Source organism: Mytilus galloprovincialis, chromosome 9 (assembly GCF_965363235.1).
Source record: "Mytilus galloprovincialis chromosome 9, xbMytGall1.hap1.1, whole genome shotgun sequence".
NCBI classification, from domain to species: Eukaryota; Metazoa; Mollusca; class Bivalvia; order Mytilida; family Mytilidae; genus Mytilus; species Mytilus galloprovincialis.
Window position 1 is genome coordinate 32527103 of NC_134846.1, and position 14261 is coordinate 32541363.

The 14261-nt window shown below is 31.7% G+C and overlaps 1 protein-coding gene across 1 annotated transcript in view; it reads right to left on the reverse strand.

Annotated features, from left to right (window-relative positions):
• LOC143046533 (putative methyltransferase-like protein 24) overlaps positions 1 to 14261 on the reverse strand; it is a 41890-nt gene continuing 27629 nt past the window's right edge. The window contains exons 3-4 of the mRNA XM_076219688.1: positions 9618 to 9759; positions 1 to 323 (exon numbers count right to left, since the gene is read on the reverse strand). Of these exons, the coding sequence (XP_076075803.1) occupies positions 48 to 323; positions 9618 to 9759 (418 nt within the window). The 3' untranslated portion in view covers positions 1 to 47. The remainder of the gene's footprint in view (positions 324 to 9617; positions 9760 to 14261) is intronic.

Below are 14261 nucleotides of genomic sequence, written 5' to 3' on the forward strand. Positions count from 1 at the left end.
AAACAAGCCATACGTTTATTGTGTATCTCTTTTTAACAAAATAATAGTTATATTTTCAGAAAATATACTTCAAAACATGCACTGGTTTCTATAAATTTCCCCTTGATAATATTAATCTTTGCGGGGTTTCTATGATACCAATAAATTCTAAATCCTTCTTTATATACGCTTCTTAATGTTTGAAGCATTTGCAAAGATGCAGAACCTCGATGAAATTCCACTAAAAGCTGTTTTGTATTTGTCAAGGCACCAGTTTTGATCATATTAGGTAGAGACTGCCATTCCATACTCTCTATATCAATTTTTAAAATGTCCAGTGTTTTCTGAAAAAGAAAATATTCAGCATAAAAAACTTTCATGAATTAATTGCAAGTTTCTCTAATTCTTTGCCCATGTCAAAGACTTTAAAACCTATTGCACTTAACATTTGAGGTCTCGACAGCTTATTGAAAAGTTACAGGTAAACATTAACTACTAGTGTTGGGTCTGGTTTTATAATTGTTGTATTAATGTACTAAGCAGTTATATTGCATTATATATATTATAGATGAAATGTGTATAAAAAATGTGAAGTTGTGTATCTATCAATTGAAGGGGCACTAGTTACATAATATATAAAATCTAAAGTAAGTTTTTTGGTTCAAACATTACTGAAAGTGAAGTAATGAAATAATAATCAGTTTTCTGCAACCAGTATGGTTTAATTTTGTCAAAAAAGCTAAGAAATATAAATGATAGATTATTCACTTGCAAGTGAATAATCCGACTTAATTGAATCGGTATTCATTTGAACTTCAATATTTAACCTCTTAGATAGAGATGGATAACGCATGCATTGTGTGCATGGTACGTGTTTGGTTATTAAAAGGGAAAAAATGTCAACAATGAAAGTGAAACAAAGGTAAATCATTTGATTGACTGATTCGATCTACAAACACAATTATTCTTACAAGGTAAAAACGATGATATCATATATTTTTAATCCATAATATGAAATTAAACAGACCTAAAGAATTCAATTGCACGATAAGTCTTTCTATTTTATATCTATATTCATGTTTATATAGCTTATATGACCATCGGAGGTGTTCAAAAGGTCAACTCGATAGCTAATTAGATGGCGTCAAGACTAAACTACACAAGAACGAATGCTACACAGTCAGGATTCTATTTTGTCAAAATTATCTCCCCATTACGCCAGTATATTTTCACAATCCTAGAAATGGAAGCCATTATAGGAATGACGCGCTGTCAATTTTGCACCATTTAGATCCTTATATGTCAGTTGTATTTAAAAAGACAAATATATCTACTAGCTAATGAGCATCAGTTTATAATCTTGTCTGCATTAATTCAACTTCAAACTATTGTCTGATCGGTTGTCAGGTGGAAGATTCAAAAAAGTTTTAATAAAATATTTCTTGGAAGGGCAAACTAGAATTTGGTTGACGACTATAAAACCTTGTTATCACACACATATTTTCTCGAAGATATGTATTTTCATCATCCAACTTGAATGACTGTCGTCAAATACTTTTAGCTACAAAATAGCTATTCGTACACACCTACTCTGTTTTTGTGATTCATTAGATAAATATTTTACTTGACCCATATATATTTCATCTTTTAGTACTGTGATTTTTAATGTTATAAAGTCAACCTGTAGCTTTGATATATAAAAAATGATAGAATCTGAAGCGACATGATGCATCAAATATTCTTGCTTTGTACGTTTTCAAGACAAAATATTCAAATCAAACACGCCCTAACAAAAAAAAGGTGCACTCGATTTTCTTTTTTCGATACAATTCTTACCCTTTTTTTCGGATTTTTTTTTCTTAAGTCACATAATGGAAGGGCAGACACGAAAATAACTGAACTAATAGATTGATATGTTCTCAGTCCGTGGTAATTAAAAAAGAAATCGGAGGTTGTGCATTTTCTAAATCCAACTTGACAGATACCCATGTCGTCGACTTAATATATAATTTTCTGTTTAACTATGTAGAAGATGAATTTAAAACTTATGCAAATGGTGTTTTTAAAATAAAACACTTCGTAAATGAGAAGAAGTTGTCATTTTATTTGTTTCTATTAACTTTAAATTTTATTTTGTTACTATAGCATTTGTATAGATAACATTACAGTTACCAGTGTATACCTACTAGTAAATATTATATGTTTTTATTTTATAGAAAATTGAGTTGTAAATATGACTTTTGTAAAATGATGTATATTAATGTCAATCTTATAGTAAATATGAGGTGTACTATTGTTAATATATCAAAGCTAATTAATAAGATCATTAATTTGTAACTTTAATAATGGCTTAAGCACATGCAATTAATTTATGTAGTCTCAATGTAAACGTCATCGGTTCTAGGGGGAAAAGGAATAGAGTTATAGAATGGATAAAATCATAGAAAAGTCAAATTACATTTTTACAAGAAACACATTTTGACGAAAATATTGAAAGAGAAATTGAAAATAAAACGGAATATGAAACCTTTTGCACTAACGGTACAACAGCTAGTAGGGTGTAGCTATTTTAATTAAAAAAAACACTGAGCTTTGAATTTATAAATAAATTTAGTGAATATGAAGGGAGATTTTTACTAATTAATGTGCAATTAAATAATTCATTTTCACATTTTCCAGCATATTTGCATCGAACTGTAAACTTCTACAAATTTATTTAAAAAAAAAGAAAGCGATAATTTGAAAGAACACAGTCTTGGTATACATATACTAGGGGGGGGGGGGGAGATTTTAATGATGCACTTAAACCAATTGATAGACAGTATTTTTATCCTGGTAGATTTATTCAACCTGTTAACGGATCAAAGCAATCAATAAAAACTAACAAATTAACGGATGTTTGGAGAAATTTAAACATAAATAAAAAGCAATTTACATGGAGAAGAAAGGATAAATCACAAGCTAGTAGACTAGACATGATTTTTATTGGGTCAGAATTTTTACCTCTTATAGAATGGTGTAAAATTAAACCGGCTGTTGCTATACAGTCCACTGATCACCAAAGTGTATTTTTTAAAATTTAAGCCAGGGTTATCAGAGAGGGGAAATGGGTATTGGAAAATAAATAACTCAGTATTACAAAATAAAGATTATCATAAAGACTCAATAGATTGTGGGCGTTTATGGAATGCATTTAAAATCGAGGTAAGGGAAGTAACAACAACTTACTGTAGAAATAAAGCGAAGTTAACAAGAGAGCGGAGACGTAGTTTAGAACAAGATCTGGAACAAAAGATGGAACTTATAGATGAGAGAAACAATAGTGAAAATAATAATTAGGAAAAAGAATTACGTAACGTTTATGACGAAAAGGCAAAAGGGGCACACATTAGATCTAGGGAAAAATGGGTTGCGTTTGGGGAAAAGAACAATTCCTACTTCCTCGGTCTAGAAAAGACGAGGCAAGTGAAAAAATCAATAAGCATACTAAAAGGAGATGATGGGGAATAAATTTCTAATCAAGAAAATATACTCCATAAAATAAAAATTTCTATGAAAACTTGTATAATATAAAATCTGCAAATAAAAATTTACTCCATAAAACATATCAATGACACAAAACTAGAAAACAAAGTAGACGAAAAGGATACACTGATATGCGATGGAAAAGTTACAGTACATGTAGAGGAATGCACACAAGGCATTTATAAAATGAAACTTAATAAATCAGCAGGACTTGATGGTCTAACGGTTGAATTTTATAGACAATTTTGGGATAAACTTAAATTTTTAGTTGTGGATGTTCTAAATACCTGATACGATGAACAAAGGTTATCATACTCACAACGTACCAGTGTATAAACTTTGATATTTAAAAAAGCAGATCCTTTACTTTTTGAAAACTACCGTCCAATTTCACTTCTAAATGTAGATTTTAATCTTTTGTCATTTGTTCTAGCTCAAAGATTAAAAAAGGCACTTCCAAACTAGAGGCTCTCAAGAGCCTGTGTCGCTTACCTTGGTCTATGTGCATATTAAACAATGGACACAGATAAATACAAGACAAAATTGTTTAATCATGATGTGTTTGTAGATCTTACATTACTGAATATTCTTCTTGCTACAATTATCTCTATCTATAATGAACTTGGCCCAGTAATTACAGTGGAAAATATATTCTAAAAATTTACAAAAATTTATGAAAATTGTTAAAAAATGACTATAAAGGGTAATAACTCCTTAAGGGGTAAACTGACAATTTTTATTGCTGAACATTATTGCTTTTTACAGTTCCTCTCTATATATTATAATATTCAAGATAATAACCAAAAACTGCAAAAATTTCCTTAAAATTACTAATTCTGGGGCAGCAATCCAGCAACAGATTGTCTGTTTTGTCTGAAAATTTTAGGGCAGATAGATCTTCACCTAATAAACAATTTATCCCCTGTCAGATTTGCTCTAAATGCTTTGGTTTCAGAGTTATAAGCCAAAATCTACATTTTACTTCTATGTTCTATTTTTAGCCATGGCGGCCATCTTGGTTGGTTGGCATGGTCACGCCACATTTTTTAAACTACATACCCCAATGATGATTGTGGCCAAGTTTGGATTAATTTGGCCCAGTAGTTTCAGAGAAGAAGATTTTTGTAAAAGATTACTAAGATTTACGAAAAATGGTTAAAAATTTACTATAAAGGGCAATAACTCCTAAAGGGGTCAACTGACCATTTCGGTCATGTTGACTTATTTATAAATCTTACTTTGCTGAACATTATTGCTGTTTACAGTGTATCTCTATCTATAATAATATTCAAGATAATAGCCAAAAACAGCAAAATTTTCTTAAAATTACTAATTCTGGGGCAGCAACCCAGCAACAGATTGTCTGTTTTGTATGAAAATTTAAGGGCAGATAGATGTTCATCTGATAAACAATTTATTCCTTTTCAGATTTGCTCTAAGTGCTTTGGTTTCAGAGTTATAAGCCAAAATCTACATTTTACCACTATGTTCTATTTTTAGCCATAGCGGCCATCTTGGTTTGGTTTGCATGGTCACGCCACATATTTTTTAAACTACATACCCCAATGATGATTGTGGCCAAGTTTGGATTAATTTGGCCCAGTAGTTTCAGAGAAGAATATTTTTTGTAAAAGATTACTAAGACTTACGAAAAATGGTTAAAAATTTACTATAAAGGGCAATAACTCCTAAAGGGGTCAACTGACCATTTAGGTCATGTTGACTTATTTATAAATCTTACTTTGCTGAACATTATTGTTATTTACAGTTTATCTCTATCTATAATAATATTCAAGATAATAACCAAAAACATTAAAATTAACTTAAAATTACCAATTTAGGGGCAGCAACCCAACAACGGGTTGTCCGATTCATCTGAAAATTTCAGGGCAAATAGATGTTGACCTGATAAACAATTTTATTCCTGTCAGATTTACTCTAAATGCTTTGGTTTTGAGTTATTAGCCAAAAACTTTATTTTACCCCTATGTTCTATTTTTAGATATGGTGGCCATTTTGGTTGGTTGGCCGGGTCACCGGACACATTTTTAAACTAGATACCCCAATGATGATTGTGGCCATGTTTGGATTAATTTGTCCCAGTAGTTTCAGAGGAGAAGATTTTTGTAAAAGTTAATGACGACGGACGACGCCGGACGAAGGACGCAAAGTGATGGGGAAAGCTCATTTGGACCTTCGGGCCAGGTGAGCTAAAAATATTTATGAAAATCAAACCGGTTATGTTAAAAAATAGATTTATTGGGTTTAATTTGAGACAAATTCAAGATGTAATAGACTACGCAGACACATACAATATTGAGGGGCATTAGTTTTTTGTAGATTTTACAAAAGTATTCGATTCATTTGAATGGGATTTTATGTTTGTGACATTGAAACATTTTGGTTTTAACGATTCATTTATTAACTGGGTTAAAGCAATGTACACAGATATACAAACATGTGTTATGAACAATGGGTGGGTATCAGATACTTTCAAAAATTCAATTTGAAATTATGGCCAAGAGATTAAGGAATAATAAAAATGTAAAAGGAATAAATATAAAATTAGATGGGAAAAGTCATAGTATCAAGATTTCACAATTAGCAGACGACACAACACTTTTTTGCAAGGATAAAAACGATGTGGTAGCTGAAATGAACGAAATAGAAATTTTTGGTTCCTTTTCAGGTTTACTATTAAATAGAATTAAAATATAGGGATTATGGATTGGGAAATTGAAATCTTGTAAAGATAAAATTGTCGGACATGACAAAGAAGAATGCAAAAATTTAAACTGGAATGGTGAAATAGAAAAGATGAATAAATTATTTATGATATGAAAAAAACAAAATCTTTCAATTTTAGGAAAAATCCTTATTATAAAGACTTTAATATTGCCTTTTTTACTTTCTTGGGAAGCGTCTGTCTAACTCCAGAAAATTCTCTAAAGGAAATAGAAAACAGTAGCTACAAATATATTTGGGATGGGAAACCAGACAAAGTTAAAAGAAACATGATGATTGGTCCATATGAAAAGGGGAGTCTCAAAATGGTAGACTTTAAAAGTTATTTTGTGGCTTTAAAAGCATCATGGGTAAATAGATTGGTTAGTCTTGTATCATTTTAACTTTTAGTTTCTTGTGTACAATTTGGAGTTTAGTATGGTGTTCATTATCACTGAACCAGTATATATTTGTTTAGGGGCCATCTGAAGGACGCCTCCGGGTGCGAGAATTTCTCATTGCATTGAAGACCTGATGGTGACCTTCTGCTGGTCTGCTCTATGGTCGGGTTGTTGTTTCTTTGGCACATTCCCCATTTCCATTCTCAATTTTATGGTAAATGGTAAACTTGAGACTTGGAAGCTTATACCATTTAAATACTTAAATGTTTAAAACACTATTTTGTCAATATTTAATATGAATTTTAGTGATATTAAATCTGTAAGATATCTTAAAGATATTCCTGCGTTTTAAAAAGAAATAATAAAGGCTTGGAATTTGACTGGCGGGGGCAAACAAACCAACTAGACACATTTATCGATATTAGAAAGCAAGTAATATGGGGAAGTTAATCTATAAAATTTGGTAATAAACCAATTATATTTGAGAACTGGATCAGGAGTGATCTATTTTACATAAATGATATCTTAGATGATAAAATGTCATTATCGGAAATCTACATTCTAAACAAATTAAAGTACAAAATAAACTGGACCGCCGATTTTCAAAAATTAAAAAAGTGTATACCAGCAGAATGGATTCAAGTTGTCTAAAAAGAGAATTCTGTTAATACAGTTAACATTCAGAGAAATAAAATCATATGGAAAAATAATTTAATCCAGACTTCATTATTAACAAATAAAATGTTATATAACTCTTTGATAAGTATAAAATTAGAGTCGTCAATAGGGATAAACAGATGGCTTAGAATCCTACCAATACAAGAAACTCTTAATATGATTACATTGTACAACTTTATTTTTGAATATATCACTGAAAATAAATTAAAAATATTTGGATGGAAATTATTACATTATATTTTTCCAACTACAAAACTGTTATTACAGTGGAAAGTAACTAAGACAGATAAGTGTAATGTTTGTAAGGAAGAAGACGATTATGCTCACTATTTTCTGAAGTGTAGATATTTGAATAAATTTTGGAAAAAAATCTATGAACTCTTTAAAAGAAGTAAAATATATTTTGATATTAAATTGCAACATCTGGTATTTGGATATAAAATCACAGATAGTAAATATTAATTTTTAAATTATATACTAACAGGATTAAGTTTTTCTATTTATAAGTCATACTATGTATCCGAGCAGAGAACAACAACTGTTGATGTCTTTAGTATTTTTGAAAATGAATTTAATAAAAGAATAGATGAATATAAATCAAGATATCCAATGTTATTGTCAATTAGAAGCAATTTTTAGCATTGATAAATCTCTGCATAAGACAACTATACATCCTTTATATTTTTTTTTAAGTTAATAAGTTGGATCAGCTGTTTATTTCCCTGGATAATCAGTGGAGTGTAACAGGGTAAATCAAGAGAAGCTTGGACTCTTGGTGAAATTTGTAACAAGCAAGATTAGATGAATAAATATTATTATGTTGTTTAAAAAAAAACATTACAGTAAGCATTTAGCGCCTTCTCTAACAAAGAACTAAGAATCTTTTGTTCTATTTCAACCGGGTTTCCGTCTGTACATAATTATCGAGTCTATGCCCTGTAAACTGTTTATCGTTTAAATATTTGGATACAATTGAGAATAGAAATGGGGAATGTGTCAAAGAGACAACAAGCCGACCATAAAACGAACAACAGCAGACGGTCATCAATAGGTCTTCAATACAGCGAGAAATTTCCGCATCCGGGGGAGTCTTTCAGCTGGCCTTTAAACAAATATATATTCTAGTTCAGTGATAATGAACGCCATACTAAAAAAAACCAAATCATACACAATAAACTAAAATAAAAAATCATTCAAGACTAACAAAGACCAGAGGCTCCTGATTTGAGACAGGCGCATAAATGCGGCGGGGTTAACATGTTTTTAATGTCTCAACCCTCCCCCTATACATCTAGCCAATGGAGAAAAGTAAACGCATAACCAATACGCACATTAAAATTCAGGAAATCAAGAGAAGTCCCGAGTCTGATGTCAGAAGATGTAACAAAAGAAAAAAGGCAAAATGACAATAATACATAAATAACAACAGATTATTAGCAGTTAACAGACATGCCAGGTCTAGACTTCAATTAAACTGATTGAAAGATTATGTTTTCATCATATGAATACCAGGCACAATCCCTCCCGTTAGGGGTTTAGTATCATACCATCACAACATATATGAGAAAAACATAACCCTTATCATGCCAATAACTGGTTTTTGAATAAATGTGTTTAATTCCGATGCAAAGACCCTGTATGTGAATCAATATTAAAGCCGCAATCTTTAATGAGTGGCAAAAGTATATATTCCTTCTTAAAATAAGTCTATGTAAAGGCTAAGTAAGCTTATGAGGTGAATACTGTCATTTTTGTGCTTTATAAATAATATTCTATAAAAGATTGGATGTGAAATACCTGTACGTATAAGAAGTCTGCATATTGAGCTATATTTTCGAATGTCCTTGTCCTTGTGCTTGTACCGATAATAAAATTTAGTAAATGTTTTGACTAGTTTGTGATTTCGAAAACCCTGGTGTAATAGTTTGTCAGTAATACATAAATTTCACTCGTTAAAATCTAAAACGTTGTTACATACACGAGCGAATATAACAAATTGAGATATATCAACACCGTAAGATGATGACAAGAGAACTTCCGTCTTTATATGCCTGTACTAATTGCAACTGGTGATTACACACAAATCAATCATCATTATTATTATCATCATGTCAAATTTGCAAGGTATAGCTATTTCAAAAGATGCATATATATAACAATCAAATTGATGTGTGGTTAAGTGTAATGTCTACACTTTCAAACACATATTCTCAATTTCAGGCAGAGAATATTCTATTAATCTGAGTTTTGATTTAATCAAGATTGTTTTGAAGTATTTCAGCTGAACATTGAAAGCGTACTAGATCTTACCGAAGTATGGTTCAATTCTTTAAAAATATCTTGTAGGGTTGATACCTTCCATTTGTTATTCCCATATATTCCCGATTTATCGGATAGTCCAAGATTGTGAAACCATTTGATATTTCCTCTCTTAAAGTCTGTAGTGTTCATACTAAAAATTAAAAAAAGAAAACATGGAATCCTATATTAATGTATGTCTTTTAAGTTTCATCTTTGTATTACATCCTATTTCTTCCGTTAAGCCTTATGTCACCACAACTTTTACACAAGATCTTTGTACCCAAGTTCATAATTTGTTCTAGTTTGCTGCAGATTACACATATCTGAATAGAACTCCTTCAATTCGGCAACACACAACACATTATACTAAATACATTATAATTTTCCTGGTTAAAAAGGCTATTCTTCAATTTCAACAATAATTTATCAATTGTACACGAATGTCCCACTTACACTAGTCTATTATTTTCTATGTTCAGTTGATCAAAACTCTAATTTGGCATAAATATGTGCACTATTTTTCAAATTGATTGGACTTTAATCTTCATCAAAAACTACCTTGGCAAAAAAAAGTAACCTGAAACTGGACAGACGGACGGACGAACAAACATGCAACCAAACGGACACATAGACCAAAACAATTGATCGTTGCTGGGCATAAAACATAACACCAATCTTTTACAATAATTTTATAGTCCTAGTGAGAACTTTCAACGCTCGGGAGCATAAAAAAGTGCATGATGCCTTAATATAACCTTCAACGTCGAGGAGCATCAAATCAACAAGAACACAAGCCATAAACAAAATGTTCAACGTTTGATTTGAAGGAGTATCAAATCAAAAAGTACATAAGGCATAAACAAAACCTTCAACGTTAACATTGTAGAAGCATCAAATCAAAAAGAACACAAGGCATAAACAAAAACCTTCAACGTTTATATTGTAGGAGCATCAAATTAAAAAAGTAAACAAAGCCTTAACAAAACCGTCAAAGTTCAGGAGCATCGCATCAAAAAGTGCGTAAGGTCTATACAAAACTATTTACGTTTACATTTTAGGAGCTTCAAATAAAAAATTACACAAGGCCTAATCAAACCCGTCAAAGTTTAGGAGCATCAAATCAAAAAGTGCATAAGGCCTAAACAAAACCTTTAAAGTTTGCATTATAGGAGGATCAAATAAAAAAAAACATACAAGGCCTAAACAAAACCTTCAACATTTATATTGTAGGAGCAACAAATCAAAAAGTACACAAGGCCTTAACAAAACCTTCAACGTTTACAAATCAAAAAGTACACTAAGCCTACAAAACGTCAAAGTTCAGGAGCATAAAATCAAGATGGTTAGGGCTTCGATAGACAGGTTAATAGCTGTGATGGAGCTTGAAGAGAGTGTATAAAACAAACAAAAAGGGGTAGACAGCAAAGGGTATCAACAATTCTAGATGATGCAGTGGCTGACAAGGCGACCACTGTGTGGGCAGAATAAATAGTAATCACAAATTTTAAAATACTGAACTTCGAGGAAAATTTTAAAGGAAAAGTCTCTAATCAAATAGAAAAATCAAAAGTATGAGAGAGTTGCAGAAGCTGAACAAAGAGGACCCCAATGGTAATAAAACCTGCCTGAAAGTAGACTAAGACGCTTATTTGTTATAGGAGTTTTACTGCTCTTTTCTTCAAAATGAGATTTGTCACTGGATTAGTACTTATGGTAGATCATTTAGATAGCAATACACATAAATATTACCACCCTCTTTTCCTTGCTTTCTTACAAATTAAGCCTACTGTTTGTGTCATATTTTTGCATATGTATGTAATCAGTATTTTCCGTAGATCTGATACCCAGTAGTTGTATGGTTCAAGATATTTCTTTTTGGTGTATCTATAGCAACAACCTGCCTTTTTTACTAATAATATTGCCAAATGGGGGCAAAGTTGTCACATATTTTCCTAAAATTTGGCCAAAAATAGTTGCAATCTCCTTGGGGATACCTTTTCAGAAACTGTTTACATATATCTATCACGAATTCAAATAAAAATCATTTGTCTTTTGTCTCATTTTTTAAATAAAATTGTATCAAAAAGAGTATGAAAAAAGTGTTTGTAAACATTCGACCGTATGGTGACAGATAATTGTTAATGTGTACGTCATTTGGTGTCCTGTGGAGAGTTTTTAAAATCATTAACAATATTGTTAAACCAGGCATGCGCCGGAAAGTAATCATCAACCAGTCGACGTTTTTCTGTATATAAAGAAGAAGAAGAGAGTTGTCTCATTGGTAATTATACCACATCTTTTTAGTTTTATACTACAATAATTTCTAGACATACGTAAAATAAGGACAGTCAAACCAAAATAGCCCATGTAACAGCTAAAATATAATATTGATGTTCTTGAAAACTAATTTTGAACGCTAAATTAGTCATCAGCTGTCTTATAATGATTTTTAATGCATTAATACTATCATATTTTGAAAAATCCTTTGGGGCCAGAATGCAGAATCTACTTCCCTTCCGAAACACCTGAGAACATACCAGGTTTGATTTGGTTTCGTGTTGCTAAGTTTGTAGTTTTTTATGTTGTCTTATGTTCACTTATGTTTGTCTTCTCGTCGGCTTTCGTTTTTCGCTATGGCTGTGTCGGTTTGACCTTTAGGTTTGATTGTTCCTTTGGCTTATTTGTTCTCTCTTTTAAAATTTTACACCTCCTTGCAAAAGTACAGACGCGTACTGTACATGTAGGATTTTGTGTACAGTTGAAAATAAATAGTGACAATATATTTTTGCAGAAGCAAAGTTATGAAAGTTAATCAGAGCTGCACACATGTTTAGAGAATCGTGTAGCAGACATGTATACTAGTGTATGGCCGAGTAGGGATCGAAGATTGGTCGAATGTGGTCGCGTATTGGTCGAGTTGATCTGGGATGAAAATAATATCGAATTCACAGTGTTCATGAAGCGATCGAATATTGGTCGAGTTAATCTTGACCGCATATCGCACAGGTTGACGTTGATCGGGGAATGATCGGATATTAGTCGAGCAAATATAAAAATGATCACGTAACCAAACAAAACCTGGGATGATCTCAGATGTTCCGGAAGGGAAGAAAATCCTCCAATATCGGCACTGGCGGGTTTTTCAAATATTAAAGTAATTGTGCAATAATAAAAATTGTTAGACTGCTGATGACTAAGCTAAGTTGTCTTTCAAAGTTGGTTTATAAGAATATCAAGATTATATTTAACCTGGTTGATGGGCTATTTTGTGTTTTGTCTGTCAAAGTAAAGTTTATGTATATTGCTATCTAACATTAGTACTTATCCAGTGACAAATCTCTTTTTGTGGTGTCATTTCCATGAAAAGAGCAACAAAACTACAATAACATATATATCAGTGTCCACTATGAAGAAGATTTATTAGCATTGGGTTCCTCTTTATTGAGTAAGTGCAAGTCTCTCAAACTGCCCACACTATGGTCGTCGTGTCAGCTACTGCCTAAACTAGATTGTTAGCGCCTGTTGATGTCTACACCATCTTCTTCGTCTTCTATGCACTCTACAAGCTGCGTCACAGCTATAAACCTGTCTCCATGAGCTAAACAATTCCAGACAGTTACAGCTCGATCACCTTATTTCGATGAGCTTCAGTTTGTTGGCATGGTATTATAACGCGTTTTATTAATTGCATTGGATGTATACACTATCCTACCCCCATAAACAACGATTACAAATATGATATATCATAAACTATGTGCAATTAGTAAATGACGTTCATGATACCACAACTATTTGTTAACCATGTCAATCAAATTTGTTTCTAGTTTTCGCAGGTGAAAGCTAATCTTTTTTATTTTCTTTTGAATAATTTATTCTTGTCTGAAAATGGTAGTTTACAACAACGAATTGTTTCTCCGAAGCTTATTTATTTGAAAAATTCAACTGCATCACTTTAGAGGCATTTCCAATCATTTTCCGGTATACTACGATATTTAAAGGCTTTTAGATTAGCCGTTTGTACGTAGTTTTTCTGCTTATTATTCGTATCCAACTACCGGTCAAATGAGTTTAGTCTCTAGTGGATAATTAGTTGTGTGTGTGCTGGTTTAACGTTGTCCTTGATAAGTTGGTTCCAAGCGTTCTCTTTCTACATTCTCTTTGTGTCTGTCACAACCAGTAAGCATTCACTTTTAAATTGTTTGATATTTTGACATCCATGTAAATTTTATGGATACATGTAGTATGTTACTAGTTTTTTGGTTGTTTTTGTTGTTGTTGTTTTTGTTGTTGTTGTTGTTTTTTGGTCGATTGTTGTCTCGTTTACATCATACCACTTCTCCTTATTCTGATGATAAGGATACCCGTTGTATGCATAATTTCAACTTTGATAAATTAAATGAGGTTTATTGTGGAATAGAAATAAGGTCACACTTGGTTTCTTCAGACCGACGGCGGAATTTTGTAAAATATAGATCGTTATAAGCAGTCAGTTTGGCCTAATTTTTTCAAAATAAGATGAAAACATCGCTTACATAAGTTATTAACCTCTGAATCCGTATTCATTTGACCTTCAATTTAAACTGGTTCCTCGGCGATGTACTAGGCGTGTTCAGCATTTAAAAGGTAAAGAGTGTTAACATTGAAATTGAAACA